At 42.1% G+C, this 21150-nt stretch overlaps 3 protein-coding genes across 3 annotated transcripts in view; 2 read left to right on the plus strand and 1 right to left on the minus strand.

Annotated features, from left to right (window-relative positions):
* The first annotated feature begins 200 nt into the window (after positions 1-200).
* Positions 201-18264, plus strand: PHF10 (PHD finger protein 10). Its single transcript, XM_010848519.1, has 11 exons — positions 201-1098; positions 3392-3522; positions 4169-4252; positions 5115-5248; positions 5338-5487; positions 6050-6159; positions 8086-8239; positions 11765-11920; positions 16479-16587; positions 16847-17035; positions 18071-18264. The coding sequence occupies exons 1-11, from the start codon at positions 1046-1048 to the stop codon at positions 18154-18156; spliced, it is 1356 nt and encodes a 451-aa protein (XP_010846821.1). The 5' UTR covers positions 201-1045; the 3' UTR covers positions 18157-18264.
* LOC104994853 (chromosome unknown open reading frame, human C6orf120) lies at positions 17322-19963 on the minus strand. The gene is made up of 2 exons (XM_010848518.1): positions 19816-19963; positions 17322-19674 (listed from the first exon to the last, which is right to left on the minus strand). The coding sequence occupies exon 2, from the start codon at positions 19630-19632 to the stop codon at positions 19078-19080; it is 555 nt and encodes a 184-aa protein (XP_010846820.1). The 5' UTR covers positions 19633-19674; positions 19816-19963; the 3' UTR covers positions 17322-19077.
* A 40-nt stretch (positions 19964-20003) lies between these two features.
* Positions 20004-21150, plus strand: part of WDR27 (WD repeat domain 27) — a 98478-nt gene continuing 97331 nt past the window's right edge. The window contains exon 1 of the mRNA XM_010848520.1: positions 20004-20177. The gene's annotated coding sequence lies outside the window, so the exon portion shown is untranslated. The remainder of the gene's footprint in view (positions 20178-21150) is intronic.

Below are 21150 nucleotides of genomic sequence, written 5' to 3' on the forward strand. Positions count from 1 at the left end.
TCTTAGATTCATGATATTTAACAAAATTGTATTGTCTTAGGAGGCTAGATTACCTTGATTTTTTTGTTTGTTTTTAATCTTTTTTGTTTAAGCCTTGGCTAGTATGTGGTTGGGCTTCGCCAGTGGCTCAGTGGTAAAGAACCCACCTGCCAATGCAGGAGACACGGGTTTGATCTTGGGTCAGGAAATGGCAACCCATTCCAGTATTCTTGCTTGGGAAATCCCATGGACGGAGGAACCTGGGGGACTATAGTCTATGGGGTCACAAAAGAGTCCGATAAACATAGATTTACCCCTATGTTTGCCTTAGGGACAACAACAACGTGATTAAATTAATTTCCTGATATATGATTCATCATTCATTTCCTTAATGAAATGGTCTAACTTACAACCTTGATAAAGTCATATAATGGAAAATGTCACTTTAAAAAGTTTTAAACCTCTTTTGGGGAGGTAGTGTGTGTTGTATTGGTCAATGAATCTTATTCTGGTATATTTTTGCTGAATTTTTGCAATATAAGAAAAAAATAACAATTGGTCCTCTGTTTTTGTTCCTTTGTGTCCTTTTCACAGGGATATAAATATCTGAAATAGCCAATTAGAATAAACCAGCTCTAAGTTGAGTTAAACAGTAACTGATTCATACATTTTTATCCTAGCTAGAGTAGGAATGTTTATTTTAATTTCAGAGTATTGCAGCAGTTTGATGTGTTTTTTCAAAGCAGAAGGCATTTTAACCTCTTGGTAAGAAAGGAAAAGTAGATTTAGACCTACAAGTTTATTGAAAATTTTCTATTTTGATTTGTATTGAAGATTAGTTTTTGGTTTTTTCCAGGTCTTGCCAAGGCCAAATTCTTGTCCCTGGTTATCATTTGTATAATCTTTAGGAAGCCTTCAAGTTGAGCCTTTTAGCAAGTTTGGGAGGATTACATAATCTTCCCTTATTTACTGTTCTTTGTCCAGTTATTTTTTTCATCTTTTGAATGTATAGGATGATAATGAAGATAATTCAAATGATGGGACCCAGCCGTCCAAAAGGAGGCGGATGGGCTCTGGAGACAGCTCCAGGAGCTGCGACACTTCCAGCCAGGATCTTGGGTACTGCCGTTTTATTGTTTTTAATGTTTTCTGTGTTGTGTGTCTTTTCTCTGTGTTAGCTCTCGCCTCCCCATCCCCCAGCCCTGGCAAAGGCAATTACTAAGGATTGTAAAACACCAAAGTTGCTTTTTGCTACTTAATGCAATTCAAAGAAATAAATTTTATTGTGGTAAAATACACACAAAATTCACCATTTTAACTACCTTTAAATGTATAATTCAGTGGCATAAATTACATTCACAGTGTTGTGTGACCGTCACCACCATCCATTTCCAAAACGTTTACATAATAAGATTCCCATTTCCCCCCTTAGCAGCCGTGGGCAACCACCGTTCTACTTTCTGTCGTTATGAGTTCGCCTATTCTAGGTACCTCACGTAGGTGGAATCATACAATGTTTGTCTTTTTGTGTCTGGTTTATTTTGGTTAGCATAATTTCTTCAAAGTTCATCCAGGTTGTAGCTTGTGTTAGAATTTCCTTCTTTAAGGCTAAATTGTACTCCATTGTTAGAATTATACTCTGTGTTGTCTTTTCATCTGTTGATGGACACTTACTTCCATATTTTGGGGGGTGTGGATAGTGCTGCCTTGAACATTGGGGATAAATATATCTGATCAGAGGCCCCGTTTTCAGCTTCTTTGGGTGTGGACCTAGGAGTGAAGTAGGTGGGTCATATGATAGCTCTGTGTTTAACTTTCTGAGGAACTGCCAAACTGTTCTCCAGAGTGGATGCACCGTTTTATGTTCCCACCAGCAGCGTACAGAGTTTCTAATTTCTTCACATCCTCACCAGCGTGTTTTATTTCCCATTTTATTTTTAATGATAGCCATTCTGAAAGGTGTGAAGTGGACTCTATTGTGATTTTGATTTGAGTTTCCATAATGACTAGTCAGATTGAACATCTTTTCATGTACTACCTGTCCATTAGTTTATTCTTGGAGAAATGTCTATTCAGGTTTTCTGCCCATGTTTAAATTGTATTTGTTGTTGAGTTGTAGGAATTCTTTATATATTTTAGATACTAATTTCTTATCAGACATATGATTTGCAAATATTTTCTCCCATTCTGTTGATTTTTCATTCTGTTAATACACAACATTTTAAGTTTTGCTCAAGTCCAAATTATGTACTCTTTCTTTTGCTGACATATCTAGAATCCATTAGTAAATCTGAGCTCATGAAGATTTACCCCCATGTTTTCTTCTAAGAGTCTCCTCGTTTTAGTTCTTATGTTTAGGTCACCGGTCCACTTTTCAATTCATTTTTCTAGGCAACATCAGGTACAAGGGTTCTGTTTCATACATGTCCATTTGGATGTCCAATTTCCCAGGACCACTTGTGAGAAAACTCTTTTTGTCTTTTATTGATGTTTGTGTTTGTGTGTGTGTGTGTGTGTGTGTGTGTGTGTTGGTTGCTCACTAGTCCACCAGGCTCCTCTGTCCATTGGATTCTTGGATTCTCCAGGCAAGAATACTGGAGTAGGCAGCCATTCCCTTCTCCAGGGGATCTTCCTGACCCAGGGGTCAAACCCGGGTCTCCCACACTGGAGGCAGATTCTTTACGGTCTGAGCCACCAGGGAAGCCTTAATTGGATAGATGCATAAAATCATATTCTATTCTACCTATATTGTCCACTGATGAAATCTAGAGGTTGAATAGTACAGGTCCAGACATCTGTAGTCTTTGCTCTTCAGGATTGGGACTGATCTGCAGTGCACTGGCACCATCAAACTCGGTCCATGATTTGCTCCTGGGTATGTGGAGTCTGTGGTTTATAGTTTAGTTTATTGAGAAATAGGATTTTAGAGTTTTGCTTTGTCAGTGTTTGTGACTCATTGAAGAGGAGATGGAAAACAGGAGTTGATTACTTTATACTTTGGGTGCATGAAATCGTGGCTCTGAGGGCTAGGCCCACAAGAAAGAATTCAAAACTGGTATCACTACCCTGATTCGCAAAAGCTAAAAATGTCGCCTGTGTTCCTGAAGTTGTGATCTCTGTTCTTTGTGACACATAGAAAGTGTTGCTTCCAGTGTGCTCTTCTGCTTTGGTATTCCAGTCGGTCTTTCTTTTCTCTCTTCCTCTTCTGTAGTTTCTTGGATGCACATGGAATCATGGGAACGTCTTTGTAATACAGAATCATAGAAGACTGACTGAGAATTTAGATAATTAAAACAGTTTTTCCAAATCCTTAAATCTCAAAAATCTTTAAAAAAGAATATCCTTTAAAATAAAATGATTTAAATTTTACAAATGCCACATTTAAAGCATAATATATATTTCTGTGCTTTAGCTTTAGCTACTATCCCGCAGAAAATCTGATAGAGTACAAGTGGCCACCTGATGAAACAGGAGAGTACTATATGCTTCAAGAACAAGTCAGTGAATATTTGGGTGTGACCTCCTTTAAACGGAAATATCCAGGTATTAAGTCTTAGTTTATATAACAAATTAAATCTAACTTTTAACTAATAGTAATTGTTTTTGATGGGTTGTCAAGTTCTGAGTATTTGAGTATAGATTATATCATATTTTATATTCTGCTGCTGGCTGATTTTATTTACAGCTCTCGTTCAACTTCCCTCTTTACTATCAATTCATTCTTATGCCTGATAAACATATTTACAAGCAAAACGAGGAAGGTGAATTTCCTGGAAAAAAATTGCAAGGAAAAATCAATTTGTAACCACATAAATGAATGAGGGGTTTTGATTCTTGACTGTTGCTCCTTGTCCTTAGGAATGGAGTAGCTACTTAAGCTGTACCTGAACTTGAGAAAGGCGATATTTCATCAACTATTTTAGTATAGTTATTTGTCTTACCTTCTTGCTTTGGATTATTCTGTTCTCAGTTTTATTTTAACTTTCATTTTTTTGATTTGTAAGATTGTTTTGTGTGTTCTTTTAATAATATTTGGAATATGAACAGGAGGTACTTTTAAAATCCATGAAGATTTTAACTTAAAATTTTTTTTTTCTAAGTTTTTTAAGCTTTTAAAAGTTTTATAAGTGCATAATGTTACAAATGCAAAAGACTTTTTGTAACAGTCTTTTGTTCTTTTTTTTTGGAGATTTAGAGCGACGAGATTTGTCTCATAAGGAGAAATTGTACCTGAGAGAGCTAAACGTCATCACGGAGACGCAGTGCACTCTAGGTAGTGAGCGCTTGCAAAGCAGCGCCGGACGAGTATTGTCTTCTTCCCCTAAACACTTAACCAAAACTAATAATAAATAGACTGAATTATTTAGATGCTAAATTGTTAACTTCAGTTTTGATTCTTGTTAAAATACAAAAGAGACTATCATTTCCTAATAACTTTCATATAGTCATCAAAGTGTGTGTATGTTTTATGTCCAAAATTTGTAAAGTACTTTTTAAAAGTATTAGTTAAATACTTAAAAAACTCAGTTTTTAGTTATGTGTAATTGTCTCTGTGCTTTATTTGTACTTTTTCTTTCATAAATATATTAGTACAGCTTTTTAATATAAAACCACAGGAGTTCATCTCAACAATTGGTATAATCTCATACTATGAGTTTAAAAAATTGTTCGTATGACCCACGTGTGTGCTGATGCTTTTGGTGAAATTTGAATTGGTTCTATAATATTTCTAGTAAATCAAATTTGAAGGCTAAGAATGGAAGTATATTGATAAAGTCTGTGTTTTTCTTACCTGATACCCTGTGTTAATTGCCAGTGGTTAGTGTGCGTTATTATTTAGCCGTTGTTTCTAGTAAAAGGATATATGTTTGTATATAGTACATGGAGTCTTAAAAAAGTTTGGTTAAAAAATTGATTTCTTTGCCATTGCAACTTTGATAATCTCTTTCTTTATAACTGTTTGATTTTATATTGTGAGTATTATTTTTTCTTATTTTTGAGTGTATTAACGTATTTTGCTTTGAATATTGGAAAGCTGCTTTTATGTTGAGTAGCTTGAAGGAAAGTCAGTCTTGAAAATCAGTATGTTCAGTTAGCCTTAAAAGAGCTTCTTTACTTTTTTTTGTCTGAAATAGGTTTAACAGCATTGCGCAGTGATGAAGTAATTGATTTAATGATAAAAGAATATCCAGCCAAACATGCTGAATATTCTGTTATTCTACAGGAAAAAGAACGCCAACGAATTACAGATCACTATAAAGAGTATTCTGTAAGTATCGAGGTAACCAGGATTTTGGTTTGGGAAATCACATTTTATAAAGTTAGATGTGACTTCCAACTGTAATATTTTTATTTCAGCAAATGCAACAACAGAATACTCAGAAAGTTGAAGCCAGCAAAGTGCCTGAGTACATTAAGAAAGCTGCGAAAAAAGCAGCTGAATTTAACAGCAACTTAAACCGGGAGCGAATGGAAGAGAGGAGAGCTTATTTTGACTTACAGACACACGTAGGATCGCTAATGTTTACTAGCCCCTGAACTTCAGTCGCTTGTGGCCGTGGGCTGTTCAGTGCCTCTGTCGCAGTGTTCTGTACCAGCAGTGTGTCCTCTTCTCCCTGAAGCGAGGCTGTCGTCTCAGTGTGCCTGGTGTTTGCTTCTCATCTGTGTGTGTGATGTGTTCCTTGCTTTGTGGTGGACATGCTGCTGAAGGGGTCTGGTAGCTGAATAGCTTCCTGCGTGCTGGGGTGGACGGAAGAGGTTTCCACAGTAGCTCATGCACTTCTCACCCTCACTACGGGAGGTGAAACTGGTACTGTTTCCATTTCACAGACGAGGCAGGTGAGCTCCAAAGGTTTCTTAAGTAGCCCGTACGTGGTGAGCAGAGACACTGCCTTTCCTTAGTGGCCACGGTGAACAGTCAGCACGTGCGCCTGTAGCTCTAGAAACGCCGCTGTTCCTGGGCCGCAGCTCCTAATGTCTCTCCTTTTTAAGGGCAGGAGGGCACTGTTTTCCTAAAGTCTTTAATTCTGTGCATGGAACCAGGTTTGTATTTCTCTTTGTGTTAATTCAGGTTATCCAGGTGCCTCAAGGGAAGTACAAAGTGCTACCAACAGAGCGAACCAAGGTCAGTTCTTACCCGGTGGCCCTCATCCCCGGACAGTTCCAGGAATATTACAAAAGGTACATGGTGGGGTTTTTGTTGTTGTTGTTAGTACTGGTGTTGGTGAGAGACTTCAAAGCCTTGTGTTTGTCTCCTAGAAGTGTTTGGCTCTGTAAGCATCACTGTAAAAGGTACAAGATTTGCGTCAGTGTTTTCTGTCTTCTTCCGTTCTGTGGTGAAGAATGCTCTCACTGAACTTGAGCGTCTGCTGCTAAAGCCTGGGATGCTGCCTCCCTGCTCACCTGTCCGCGCTTGCGTGGATGCAAACCAGGGGGAGCTGCAGACCGCTGTCCCGAGGGCGTCCTGAGAGCGTGGTCCGTCCTGAGGGCGTGGTCCAGGCCGGCAGCGCTGGCTGGAGATGCCCTGACTCTCCCCCCAAGCGCCCCCCCGCAGCCCTGGAGTCTGTGGTCACAGAAGCAGGGGGAGTTGGAGAGGCGGGCGTGCCCCGCGGGGAGGAGGGCGGCGGCCCGGAGCTCGTGCTGCCCGGGCCTAGCTGCTGTTTCCGCTCTGGCCGTGAGGGTGACGCGGGTCTCTTCTTCCTGACCTGGATGGAACCAGCTACTTTTGTCAGTCTCAGCCTTTGCCTCCTGAGTCCTCTTACGTTTTTAGGAGAGAGAATATTCTTTAGATAGTAGTATTTAAAATAGACCACAGTATCATACTTTTGAAAGTCAGACTTAAATCATGGTGTTATATAGAGTCCAAGCTTACTCAGCTCACCACACGGCCGGCCGGTGAATCTGAGAGACAAGGGGTTGAGGCAGGGAAGAGACTTTATTTGGGGAGCTGGCTGACCGAGTGGATGGCAGGCTACGTCTTCTAGGGTCTGCATGCCAGGTTCTTTTATACATCAGAGATGGAGGGAGGTGAGGAAGCAAAGTAAAAAAGACCATTAATTAATCTTGCAAACATCTCCTAGAATGTCAAGTCTCAGGCAGGGGATGTGTTAATTTCTTCCCTCCTGCCGTCTGTGGGTGGACCCCGCATTCTGAATAAAGGCACTTTTTGTCATGTAGAGGGGTAGGGTCCTCTGAGACAGGCCATTCTGTTTGATTATAATAACGAAAGGAACGAAAAGCTAGTCAAAGAAACAGTTCAATATGGAGTCAGAATTGGCTGCTGCTCTGCAGCAGCGTGTCAGCAGATTTAACGTTTCTCATTTTGGACGAAGCAGATTATTGGGTGATGGGCCTGTGTGGCCCTGCTCGTTGCTTTCTGGAGTGATGTCCTGGTTGAGGAGGATGCTCATCCATGTCCACTCCTGGCTGAGGACACAGGACGGAGCTGTGGTGCGTCCTGGGGCGGCACCGTGGACGTGATCAGCAGGCCACGTGCCGGCTGCCTGGGGTTGGGGGTCGCCGGTCCCTAGTTTTAGAGGGAAGAGGTGATCACGGTTAGAACACCTGCTTCACAAGTTGGTTTTAAATACTGTGTTCCTGGAAACTGTGTTTCTGAAACAGTGTCTGTGCCCTCCTGCTGCGACTGCCCTGTGCCAGTTTATTTGATGCTCACGTCTGCTCTGTGCGATGGACTTGCTGTCGTGCCTGCTTTACGTGTGAAGGCGAGAGGCTCAGGCAGTGACGACTCAGGACGGTGGAGGCGAGGGGGTCAGGCAGCTGGATTTTGTGCCCAGTTCTGTGTGGCCACAGTTTCATCCATCACTACTGACATTTCTTTGAAGGGGGTGTTGAGGGTAAAGCAGAGAGACATTTATCTTTTGATAATAAGAATCAAATGTATATTTTACACTGTTAGGTGAAAAAACGTTTAGGCTTTTTATTGGTTACATGTCCCTATTTGAGCACCAAAGTGAAAAAATTATTTATTGCCTCTAATCATTTTTAAAAGAATTTGGGGTTAATATTAAGGCTATTATCGTAGTTCAGAATTAGTACATTTGTATTTAATAATAGAGGAAAACTGAAAACCTTCTCTCTGAACCCTAGGTACTCGCCGGATGAGCTGCGTTATTTGCCATTAAACACAGCGCTTTACGAGCCCCCCCTCGACCCTGAGCTCCCCGCTCTTGAGAGCGATGGTGACTCAGATGATGCCGAAGACGGTCGAGGTGATGAGAAACGGAAAAGCAAAGGCACTTCGGTGAGAGCATTTACCTTCAGTAGGAGGTGTCTCCTCTCCCTTTGAATTTTGCTGATTGCTTCCCTGGAGTGTAATCCATAGTCTTTGGCCTCTTCTAGGGAAATGTTACGGTTACCAACATGTTGTGCGTTAGGTTGTCCTGCATGATGTTTTTAATAGCAGAATGCTGTTGCAGGACTGTGGGGACGCTGGTGTGCTCTGTGGAGCTGAAGAGAACAAAGAAGACAGTGGTATAGGGTGGGTTTTATCAGCACAGCATCACCAGCAGTGACGGCATCATCAGCAGTGGCCATTTTACACTTGCCATTGTAGGCAGCCGGAGCCTGGGGTTGTGCTGGCGTTCCATGGTACCACATTTCATTGTCACTAACAGCATCTAAGACGCACTTAATGCTACATGTTGCATAAAGAAAGATGCTTTCCAGATACTGTGCTGTGATGAGGGGGCGATGAGGTTGACATTCTCCTTTGCTGCTAGTGAGAGTGTCAGTTAATCCAGTTTTTTTCTGGGAAAAACTTTACTGGGAAAGCATTTTCATAGTACATAGCAAGTTTTTTAACTTCCACGGAATTTGACTTGGCAAATACACTAATAGAATTTATCCAAAGAACCTGATGAGAGGGTAGCAAAATTTATTTAGGAAAAAGATGCCCATTGGAGTGTTAACAATATGTAATATAGCGAAAATTAGAAGTAAATCTGATGTCCACAATGGGCGATATGTTTACATGGTAGAAACGCACTTCAAAGAACACTGTGATAGAATGCGCATAATACTTAAAATATTAACACACACACACACAACATTGTTCAGTTTTGCGTTTAAAGGGCGAGGGTGCATGTGTAGGTGGGAGTGTGTGTGTGAATCTGGGCACCTATACGAAACACATCACTAGAGAAAATGAGGTGCCTCGTGCTCCTAGGAGTCGTCTCAATGTCTGTCTGGTGGTTTAGGGTAACCTAATCTTTTTTGATTTTCATAATTTAGAGGAGTGTGACATTTTTATTCTAATTAGAAATTTTAAATAAAAAAATGAGGAAATAGATTATTATTGAACTCCTAAGGTTGGTGCAAACGTAATTGCAATTTTGGACCATGAATTTTAAGTCATTATGAGTAGACTCAGACACATCTTTATTAATCAAATTAGGAACCATTACAAGCAGCACATTCTTATCAACAGGAAATAAGTTTATTTCTCTAGTGTAAAAATCCATGCTCCAGGATTCGATGAACTCTTGGAAAGCCTTTTCTGCCTCCTGCTGCTTGTGGAAGGGTTTTCCCTGCAAAAAGTTGTCAAGATGCTTGAAGAAGTGGTAGTTGGCTGGTGAGAGGTCAGGTGAATATGACAGATGAGGCCCGCTTGCGAAGTGTCGGTTGTGTGGCGAGTGGCCGGACGTGTCGTGGAGGAGAGCCGGGCCTTGAAGTGTCGGCTGTGTGGCGAGTGGCCGGGCGTGCCGAGGAGGACAGCCAGGCCTTTCTGCTGACTGTGCCGGCTGCAGGTGCTGCAGTTTGACTGCGTCTCATCTATTTGCTGAGTGTGCTTCTCAGATGTAATGGTTTCGCTGGGGTTCAGAAAGCTGTAGTGGATTAGACTAGCAGCAGACCACCAAACAGTGACCGTGACCTTTTTGATACAACTTTGGCTTTGGGAAGTGCTTTGGAGCTTCTTGGTCAAGCCACTTAGCTGGTTGTCGCTGTTTGTTGTACAAAATCCACTTTTTGTGGCACACCACAATCCGATCGAGAAATGGTTCATTGTTGATGCATAGAATAAGAGAAGACCACGTTAAAACGGTGCTTTTTTTATTTTGGGTCAGCTCGTGAGGCACCCACTTATCAAGGTTTTTCACCTTTCCAACTTGGTTCATCTTTATGGGTGTGAAAGTTGGACCATAAAAAAAGCCTGAGCACCAAAGAATTGATGCTTTTGAACTGTGGTGTTGGAGAAGACTTTTGAGAGTCCCTTGGACAGCAAGGAGATGAAACCAGTCCATCCTAAAGGAAATCCTGAATATTCATTGGAAGGACTGATGCTGAAGCTGAAACTCCAATACTTTGGCCACCTGATGTGAAGAACTGACTCATTGGAAAAGACCCTGAAGCTGGGAAAGATTGAAGGCAGGAGGAGAAGGGGACGACAGAGGATGAGATGGTTGGATGGCATCACTGACTCAATGGACTTGAGTTTGAGCAAGTTCCAGGAGTTGGTGATGGACAGGGAGGCCTGGCGTACTGCAGTCACAAAGAGTCGGACAAGACTGAGCAACTGAACTGAACTGAATTTGCTTCAAATGCCAGGTGATGATAGAATGGTCGACGTTGTGTTCTTTGGCAACTTCTTGTGTAGTTAAAACTATGTGAGAGGATCGGCTTCAATGATGTCTCTCGGTTGGTTGTTGTCGCTTCCTGTGGCTGGCCGCCACACTCCTCATCTTCAGAGCTCTTGTCTCCTTTGCAGAACTTCTTGAGCCATCGCTGCACTGTATGTTTGTTAGCAGTTCCTGGGCCAAACCGTTGTTGATGTTATGAGTTTTCTCCTCTGCTTTACGACCCATTTTGAACTCAAATAAGAAAATCACTCGAGTTTGGTTTTTGTCTAAAATTATTTCCATAGTCTTAAGTGTTAGTTGATCAGTTGTGTCCAACTCTTTGCAACCCCATGAACTATAGCTGTGCAGGCTCCTCCCTCCATGGGATACTCCAGGCACGAGAACTAGAGTGGATTTCCATGCCCTTCTCCAGGGGATCTTCCTAACCCAGGGATCAAACCCAGGTCTCCTGCATTGCAGGAGATGATGATTTACTGTTTGAGCCACCAGGGAAACCCATAGTCTAAAATACTTGTATTTATTTTATAGCCTAGAATAAATATAAAACAAACAGTAAGTAGTGTCATTAGCAAAAAACATAAAGTGGTGAACATTAAAATGATGTGTAACATAACCACATTTAAGAATGTGTTCCAACATCAAAGGCAAATTTCAGTGATTCAGTTGCTTTTGTACCAACCTAATATGTCTGATACGGTTGTAAATACTTGACGATAATTGGCTTTGCATAGTTTAATATTATGAAGACATGATCCTGGGCTTGAACTTCTTTAATGATCTTTATTACTTAGTAAAAATGCCCACACTTATTTCAAGCAGTTTTTTGAAAGAATATTTTTGTATGAAAAAAGTATGCTCCCTTGTGACATGGTAAAATGGTGTTGAAGCTGTGTGGTGTACTAATAACTGAAATAATAGTTCTGTTCTTGTCAAATTCAGTCAGAAAACAAAGTCAGTTAAGGTACTAGCTGATATAAATGGAATTAGCTATAATGTGTTTATAAGATGGAGAAGTGATTCTTAACTTATTTTATTCTCTGCTGGAAATGTTTTCTTAGATCGGAATTATCTTTTTATTTTGAAATCGATGGAACTTTAAAACTTTTTCTGGATGTTTTCTGTAGTTTTCAGAATTCAGACTCAAATCTGCATGAATTCCGAGGGACTGTGTTTGTGCCTTTGACTTGCAGGACAGCTCCTCTGGCAACGTGTCCGAGGGGGAAGGCCTTCCCGAAGGCCAGGAGGAGCCTTTGCCAGGAAGACAGAGGCCCAGGGACAGGGCTGCCGCTCCACGAAAAGATGCTCCCAAGCGCTCTGTACTGTCCAAGGCAGTTCCTGGGCACAAGGTAGAAGAAAAAAGCCCCTGACTCAGCTTCCTTCCTGACCAGCCTCTCTCCCTGAAATATTTTAACTCTGAATTTCCAAGTTGTGGAGCTCGTGCTGCTGCACCTCACTGGCTGTTCTCCTGTGGTGTGTGCCCTCCGTCAGCCTCCTCCTCCTTGCTTTAGTTTCCTGGTGGCTTTCCTGTCACTTTGGCTATGGGTTAGCGTCTGTTTTCTGTATATGTAAAACTGATAAGAGAATCTTTTTTTTACGTACTAACCAGGCAAGTATGAGTCTTTGAAAAGTGATCTGATAGGCAGAGCTTAATGCTTTGTTTCCTCAGTGTAAAAATCGTCGTTGTCTGACACGGAAAGCTTCCTGGTATTTAGCGACGCTGAGCAGTGCAGTAGGGAGGAAGTCCGCCTAGAAAAGTTGTATTTCTGTGGTGCCTTTCATTAACAACGGTCTGGATTCAGTCTGAGAATTATTTGATCCATTTGCCAAATTCAGCTAACTCTGCAATGGAAAGTAGTAAAATGTAATTTTGTAGCCTCACCTTGGTGAGTACCCTGTGCAGTTCTGTGTTGAGGATTTACACATTATCTGGCAAGGTGATTTGGCTTAGCTATCACTCCTAACTTTCTTACCGGGTTCTTCTCGGTCAGGTAGCATGCTATCAGCAATAGTATTATTTCCAGTGTTTCTTTCTGCTGTCTGCCCCTTCTCCTTCAGAGGGTTGGGTGAGAGGTGAGGAGCCTCATTCATATGTGGGGATTTAAGATGATCGTAAAAGGAGTAGAATTAGCTGCAAGTTTATGTTTTGAATGGTAATAGTAAAATACACAGTTTTTAGTCTGGTATGTATCACTCTGCTTTTTATGGGATTATGAAGGTGTTTTGAAGGAGCATTTTAGAGTAAGATGATCAAAAAGTTGTGCTGAGCAGAGTTGCTGAACACTTGTGTATGTCAGGCTAGGGTTGTGGAGTGTTGTCCGGAGGCACAGGTTCCAGGGTGTTGACCAGTGTCCCCTCAGCCTAAGCAGAGCCCTCCTTAGAGTCCGTGGCCTCCTTTTCCTACAGTAAGAAAGCAGCTTAACAAGTTAGTGTATTCTGTAGTAAATCATCAGCTTTCAAGTGCATATTTTTTCAGCCCAGCTCCATTTAGCAAGGACGGTGCAGTAGGCTGCAACCATGTGATTTTGTTCTTGTTTTTACATATAGAGCTTATCTATGAAAGATTTAAATTAATGCTTGATAACTGAAAGCAGATGAACTCCAAAGATTAAATTCTGGAAAGTTAGCTGCTGTGTGTGCTGCGCAGTGTGCTTCTGGCCTGTGAGGAGCTGGGAGTGGGAGCTGCGGCCCAGAGCGCACTGTCAGCGCCAGGGGGGCCTTGCAGACAGTGGGCCTGGCTTAGTCATGGGCTAAACAGGGAAGAATATTAAAATAGACATTCTAATAGAGGTTGAAAATGAAGAACTGTTCAGGACTATCATTGATTTAAGACAGAAGAAATCACATAGATGAACCTAAATTGATAGTACTCAAAGAAGTTGGATATGCGGAATGAGCATTTTATAATCTTCTGTGAACGCTTTTAGTAACTAAAAATGTTTCAGGTATTTCACAGTTTGGAACAGCCAGTATCTAGACTTCATACATTAATGTGAACATGTTTATTAAAAGTTAACCTCTCTACGAAAAGTATTAATAAGCCAAGACGTGCCTAATTATTAGGGTACTTCAAGCTGAAGGTCATACATATAAATGTGTTTTAAAATGCAGAAGTTAAGAAAAATTATAATGTATCTGATGTCTTGCTTAATAGTATTCACTAGTGCTTGCCTTTAATTTGTAGGACAGTATTGTTTAGGTTACATTAACCTGAAATTAAAGCATAATTGTTAGGATTCAGGCCTGTGTTATTAGTATATAATTAAAATCTATACTGTATTAGTGCTGTCATGAAAGTCTATCTTTGATTGTGTTCAAGGAGGAAAATTGTGTATCACGAGCCTTTTATATGAGATCCTGAGAACTCTTAGGCAGAATATTTTTAATTTTCTTGTCAATAGTGAAACTTTGATGTTGTTGCTGTTACGGAGTAGGACTGTCTCTGTCAGACATACGTGAGGTTCCGTTCATTAACCTTCAGGGAGTTCCACATGCTGGCCCCTTCCTGTTGCATCACCTCCGCAAACCTTGAGACACTAGACGTGTACAGTCCTGGATGTGAGCAGTATGGCTTCTGAGAGCGCTCTGGGTGGGCGCTTGAGTGAACAGAGTATGTTTTCATACTGGGCTGTGGCCCCTGATAAACGTGCTGCGGAGCTCTGTCTCTGTCTCTGTCTGCCTCCCTCGTCTCCACCCCTCTCTCCCCCTTTTCATCAAGATGAAGACTATTGGGTAAGAAAAACTTTAAGAGGTTTAACAGAACATTATGATTTTAAGCTTAGAACTAAACCTAGAATTTTCTTGGTGTCCTTTTATTGTAGGTGTCCAATGTATATTTTAATGATTGTAGAACTTGAACTGCTCTAGAATATGAATGACTAGCTTTGTGTTTTACTCCTTTTGATTTGTGTAAAGGATCTCCTATGAGGAGTTCTCGATTTAGACTTTAATATTGTGTGGTTACTTCCTTGACTTTACTGAAAAAATATTAAAGTACTTAGTATGCCAGTATCTAACTTGAACTGTAAGTATTAAATATCTTATACATTTAGTGCAGGTACCGTAACCAAAAGATATTTCTTATTTTGGTGGATTGAGAGGTAGCTTTCTGCTGTATATTATAGCAGTTACAGATTTGATCATAACTGCACCAGAATTTGGATCATAGAAGTGCACTTCCTAGCTATTTTTTATTTAGGTGTAAGAAAACACAGTGAGAACCTTATGGGTAGAATGTAGCAGTTACAGCAGAGGTAACTACACTGCAAGACTTAGGAGGTTTGAGCATGTGACACTATCCTTTTGTTGGGGAGCAGGGTATAAAGATACACAGGAGATACAGAGTAGTTAACAGTAACGTTTTATATGTATGTTTTAACTTCCATGATATTTATTATTTTGTAGAGACGTTTGTGATTGTTTATAGAGTTATTGTTTTTATTATATTTATGTATAAGGTTGACTTTTTTTAAATAAATAAGCCAAAAATTATTTTTGAATGCCTCTGTCATCTTTTGTAAAGAAAGATAATTAAAATGAAAAAAGAAACCTAAAGAATTAAGAACATATTGTTTAGGCTGTACAGGTTTTGAAGGTGGCAGCGAGACATTTCAAAGCTGGAGTAACAGTATGCAAAATTGGAATTCTGCTTAGGATCCTCCTTGGTTCAGTAACTTAGGGAATGGAAATATAAGATGTTGTTTGGGTTATAATAAAACAGACACAATGTTTCTACTTAAAATACTTTTTCTCCCAGTTTTTATATAAGTGAGTGAGTGAGTGAACATGCCCTCGGCCCCGTTTCATTTCATACTTTTTCTCCCGGTTTTTATATAAGTGAGTGAGTGAGTGAACATGCCCTCGGCCCCATTTCATTTCATACTTTTTCTCCCGGTTTTTATATAAGTGAGTGAGTGAGTGAACGTGCCCTCGCCCCGTTGCATTTCCTGCTTGGCCCCTGCTTGTGCTCTCTCCCGCCACTGCTCCGTGTTCAGGTCATAAGTGAGCATCGCGCTATCATGGTCAAGGCTGTGATGTTGTTCCCCCGCCTCCCCTCCCCTCCGAATTTTAGGCTTAGGAACCTTCTTTGTTCTTTCCCATGTTTCGCCAAGTGTTTTTTTTAAAGCCCAAATGCCTTCATTGGATTGTTTTTCATCTGAAAAATGAATGGTACTTGAAATATAGGGGGTGTCTGCATATTTTTTAAGTGATCATTTTATCTTTTGCACATCTGAGAACTACTTCTTTTTTACGTTTTATTAGTTATAGTGGATACTTTTTCTCTGAAGTGTCGGCTCCTCTGTTAATGTATGGGATATGCAGAGGGAACAAGTTACACAACTCAGCTTCCCACAAACCTTTCTGCACACGACAGTGTATGCTTGAAACCTCTTTCAGTTAACAATGTTAAAAAATTGATTTTGTAACTTAGATTTTATAGAAGTAGTCTCACGACTTTGGAGAACATCAGCTTTTAAACAGAATCAGCATATAAACTGCTTACAATGGAGTCATCTGTTTGGGATTAAGCCTAAGTCCCCTGTAGTAGTCTCTTGGTACTTGCAGTTTTCTTTCAGTTAACACTGCAGGTTGACACTGTATTAGTCTTCCCTCCAGGTCATTGTACAGATCTTACTGGTATGTAGGGAGTGTGGAATGATGTATCTAATCCTCATGAGATCATGCCGTGGACAAAATTTAAACATGAAGCCTAAGGCTTTAGTTGGTAGGCCGTTGTCTGTTGAAGGCAGACTGGTGTCAGGTTATCTCTTTCAGGGTCCTTGTTAGCAAGTGAGGTCCTCATTAACAAGTTACTGGAAGTAAAACAAGGCAATACAGTAGTAATTCCTTTTGAACCCATAGTAGGTTCTTCTGGCATGAATTTATAGCCCTCTTCTACCCTTCCAGCCAAAGGTCATTCCAAATGCTCTGTGTGGGATTTGTCTGAAGGGTAAGGAGTCCAGCAGGAGAGGGAAGGCTGAGCCGCTTGTGCACTGCTCCCAGTGTGACAACAGTGGTAAGTACTGACACGGCTTCACACTTTAAGCTGATTGTTGCTTTGAAAACTAGCATTCTCAGTAGTCAGCTAGGCTTGACCCAGAGTCATCAGATTCATAAAACGTCCCTGTCTTTTCTTCTACATTGTGTTTCCATTTCTCTTCGGCAGTTAAAACGTTGTAGCCATTCTTGAGAAGTTCAAGCAAACTAGCATTTTACTATGCCATATTAAGTAAAAATTCTCGTGTGAAATAAAACTAATACTGGTTTTGGTTTAGGCCATCCTTCTTGCCTGGATATGACCATGGAGCTTGTTTCTATGATTAAGACCTACCCATGGCAGTGTATGGAGTGTAAGACTTGCATTATATGTGGACAACCCCACCACGAAGAAGAAATGATGTTCTGTGATGTGTGTGACAGAGGTTATCATACTTTTTGTGTGGGCCTTGGTGCTATCCCATCAGGTAAAGATTGAAAAAGAAGGAACATTATCTTTGAGTGAAGGGACTCTTCCAGCACTTGGTTTTTTTCGGAGGCTGCATAAATACCATGATGACATGAAGGGCCTGGAGACCCTTCCATTCACTAGAAGTGACCAAAGCTATGGTCGTGTGCGCCTGTTTTTCATCTCTAGACAAGCTGCCTAAGGACAAGGGAGGCAGCAGACTGCCTGTGAGTTTTGAAGTAGAGCTCAGTGTATGCAGATGAGCTAGTGTTGTTGTACTGACATAGCTAAGGCAGTAGCATCGATTTGTTTCAAAGCCTTGGTTTTATTTTTATGTCATTTAGAAATTTAACAAAATGACTTATATGCCTTTATACATACTAAACCAGATTTTTGTAAATTGAGGGAACATAACAATTCCAGATAACTTCAGAATGAACACAGACTCAAAGAATAAATCACAGTAATTGGACTAAAACATTATACACATAATTGTGTAATTTTAGAACTGATTTGCATAGTTAACACTGTCTGATACTTTATAAAATATATGCCTAGGTTTCCTTGGAATTGAGATGTAAGCAACTTAAATTATTTAGAGTTCTATACTAATTCAGGTCAAATATGTTGTATAGTTTTATCATAATGCTATCAAATACTTGATACATTTTAAAGTGCTATGTGAGCATAGTACACCAGGACTTGAGGAGATGCTGAGATGCATAAAAATAAGCCAAAGTCAGTTAATAGGTTTTATATAAGGATTTGTATGATTGAACTTTTAAAGTATGGTAGTATTTGATTTCAGAAAGGATTATAATTTCTTCAAGGGGCCTATCATTATTTAACTCCTCCATGACCCCATCCCTCCCCTTGTGCATTTCACAGGGCATGTATGACACTGATGACCTTAAGGGAAGTTTGTGCCAGTGCCACCAGAAATCCAGTGAGGATTATCAGTAGCCTTAGCGAAGGGAGGAGAGCTAAATGGTTTTAAAACTCAGTCCTAAAAAGTTAAGTTTCATCCTGTATTAACTAACAATTTTTCTCCTAGGTCGCTGGATTTGTGACTGTTGTCAGCGAGCACCCCCAACACCCAGGAAAGTGGGCAGAAGGGGGAAAAACAGCAAAGAGGGATAGTTTGACCCCAATACTGTAATATGCAATTAAATGACATATTTGGTGCCAATTTATTTACAATGTTCTCATTTTTATGCTAATAAAAGATTTTGAAATTACATGCTTAAAATCTGCAAATTTATTTATAAGTCACTCTCACCCTGGAAACCAAGTGGAAAAATAGTTCCCATCTTGCATAAAGTCTTTATTTCTTAGTACTTTCGCTCTCTCCAGAAATTCAGTGGTAACATTATGCAGCTTAATTAGAGATACATAACTATTATTCCATTAACCTAAAAGTTGCTATTATCTTCATGAAATTTTCCTAATCTGTACTTTCTGGTCTACCATGGGTAGCAGGGCAGTTATTTAATAACCAAAGAATTTCCACAGGGGCCCAGGATGATAAAATTACAACCTGAGGAGATCTGGTGCAGCTGAGTTGAGAACCATCATTAACCAGCATGTGGGGACACCACCGGCCTACCAGGAGATCCTGTTGGACAGCAAGTGCTGTCTCTACTTCGGGTGTAGACAGGGGACTTTAGTTCACGGTCAGGCAAGTGTGGAGAAATGATTACATTTCAGACTTGCTTTCAGTAACTCTTTAAAGCTAACACACTAATTTATTTGAGTCTCTAGAGTAAAAACCTAAATCACTGCAATAATCTAGTCACCTGACAAACTAATCAAAGTGGGGTTTAAACATTTTATTGTGCATATTCCTTTTACAGGAGTTTTGATGCTTTATTAAAACATGTGCTTGCTGCTTTGCGTACTTTTGGAGTGACTGAGGTAACGAAACTATGGCTTTATCCTTTCATCCCCCACCCAGAGAAGGTAACCAGAGTGCCAACCAGGTCAGAGTAAAGCTAGGTTCACAGCGAGGTGCACTCAGCTTCGCAGATTACGAGTATTATACTCAAGAGTATGTTAAGCGAGTCAAAAAAGAATCTCAAGTACCAACTTCAAAATACTAATTAATATCGTCCAAAGCACAGACTCCTCTTCTTGAGACGCGTCTTCCGGGGCATAGGCGTGCTTGCGACTCGCATCAGTACCGTCCGAATAGGCGGTCTCACCGAACGGATGCGGCTCGAGCGTCGCGTCGTAGTAGACCTTCATCTCGAACGCGCTCTCGAGGTGGGACGGGTGCCCGTAGACACCGATGCCCACGGGGCGCCGGAAGTGCGCGGGGATGGAGACGGCATCGGCGCCGCACGTGGCCGACTGCAGCTCGTACTCGTCGAAGCTGGGGTGCAGAGTGCTGTCGGACACGTACAGGTCCGCGTCGCCCCGCAGGCTGCGCATCCTGAGGACGATCTTCCCCTCGTGGTTTAACCTCAGGTAGCTGTAGTTCCCGGCTCCTACCTGACCCTGCACGACGTGCAGGAGGACCCAGCCCTCGGGCACCTCCTCCTCGTCCAAGGCCTGCGCCGAGGAGACGGCCTGCGACGCGAGGAGCAGCAGAAGCGCGCCCTTCCACGGAGCGGCCATGGCGGGGGCGCCAGGCGGAGGCCGTGCTCATCCGCGAGCGTCCTGCAGACAGACCACGGGGGGGCGCTGAGCGCGTCCCGGCCGCCTCGGCGGGGGGCGCGGGGGCGGGAGGGGCAGAGGAGGGGAGCGCGCCGCCGTCGCACAGCGCGGGCGGCGGGGGCGGGTCTCCACCCCGGGACTCACCTCCTCTCCCCGCAGGCGCCGCGCCGGGAGCTTCCGGGCCGGGCGTCCGCGCCGGACGAGCCGGAAGGCAGGCGCGCCCGGAAGTGAGGCGTTCAGAAGAGAGCGGTGCCCGGAAGTTGACCGGCGCTCGGAAGTGAGGACGGCTAGAACTTGACCGGCGCCCGGAAATGAGGCAGAGCCCGGACTAGGGCAGTGCGTTGACTCCGGGCAATCGCGAGAATAGCGAAGGGGTGCGGACAGGGCCGAGGGCTCGTAACCATGACGACGGGGGCGGGGCGCTGGCCCTAAACTGACGTGCTCAGCTGGATTGCGCCTACACCTGGCCACCGGGCTGACTCAGGGATAGGTCTGAGGGGCCCCAGGTGAGACGCAGGTGCGCCCGTTACCTGTTCTCTCTTAAAAGCGTGTTACTTCGTGAACTACTCCTATGAGAGGCTTTAAAATGCAGTTGTGTTTATATTCAGGATTTATTTTGTTAACTTGGGATATGGTGTTAATGGGTGCCTATTGGCCACTGAAACATACTTTACCAAGAAAGATTATGTTCATTTTAGCATCATACTTTTGTGTTGATCCGAGCCCCCGTGTTTCATTTTAGAACGTGCTGAATCACTTTTGTGGAAACTGGTGCAGTGTAAATATTAAAAACAGGCAATGACTCTTATGCCCCTTTTTGTAGAACCTGAACTCTGTCAAGTAGCCACACGGTGTGGGTTGGTCATGTTGCTGAGTAGACTGTCATGTGTTGGGTTAAAAAATGTGTCTGTTGCCGCTTTGAAGTGTTACATCTGTGTCACCTATAGGCGTGTAAAAGAGGCTTGAGAGACTTAGGACTGATTATCTGAGGGGAGTGGCGTTGATTTGCGTGAAGCTGGGGCAGGCTGCATCCGCGTGGGGAGTCGCTGGTTTGGAGTGATGACAGAGGCAGCACTAGGGGACCTGCACACCTCTCCTGCAGGAGTGTCTGGTACCTGTGACAGCCCGCTGAACCTGGGCCATTTCCAGGTTTAACATTTTCCTGTCAAGAAAGCATATCAGACTGGGAGACAAGGGAGTGTATGGAGACATAGAGATGCATCAAGAAATGACTTTAAAACGTCAGCATCATTACTGTTATTGGTAGTCAGTGATTTGTGCTTGCCTAACAAGTCATGGACTGACAAAAGTACACAGCCTAAAAGCTGAGATTATGTTTTATTCTAAGGACTTCAAGCCTGGAACACAGCACCTCAGATGGCTCCGAGAGACTGCTTTGAAGAGGCAATGGGGGAGCCAGGATATATATAGGAGATTTTGTAACAAAAACCAGATAGTCAGAAATCAAAAGATTACTGT

The sequence above is a fragment of the Bison bison genome, unplaced genomic scaffold (assembly GCF_000754665.1).
Source record: "Bison bison bison isolate TAMUID 2011002044 unplaced genomic scaffold, Bison_UMD1.0 scf7180017864269, whole genome shotgun sequence".
NCBI lineage: Eukaryota > Metazoa > Chordata > Mammalia > Artiodactyla > Bovidae > Bison > Bison bison.

Bases quoted from the DNA above. Each gene is read 5' to 3' on its own strand.
- PHF10 (XM_010848519.1), top strand. From the start codon at position 1,046: ATGGGCTCTGGAGACAGCTCCAGGAGCTGCGACACTTCCAGCCAGGAT. The intron at 5,249-5,337 runs GTAAGTATCGAG...TTTTTATTTCAG, and splicing joins ATCACTATAAAGAGTATTCT to CAAATGCAACAACAGAATAC. The intron at 11,921-16,478 runs GTAGAAGAAAAA...CTACCCTTCCAG, and splicing joins AGGCAGTTCCTGGGCACAAG to CCAAAGGTCATTCCAAATGC.
- LOC104994853 (XM_010848518.1), bottom strand. From the start codon at position 19,632: ATGGCCGCTCCGTGGAAGGGCGCGCTTCTGCTGCTCCTCGCGTCGCAG.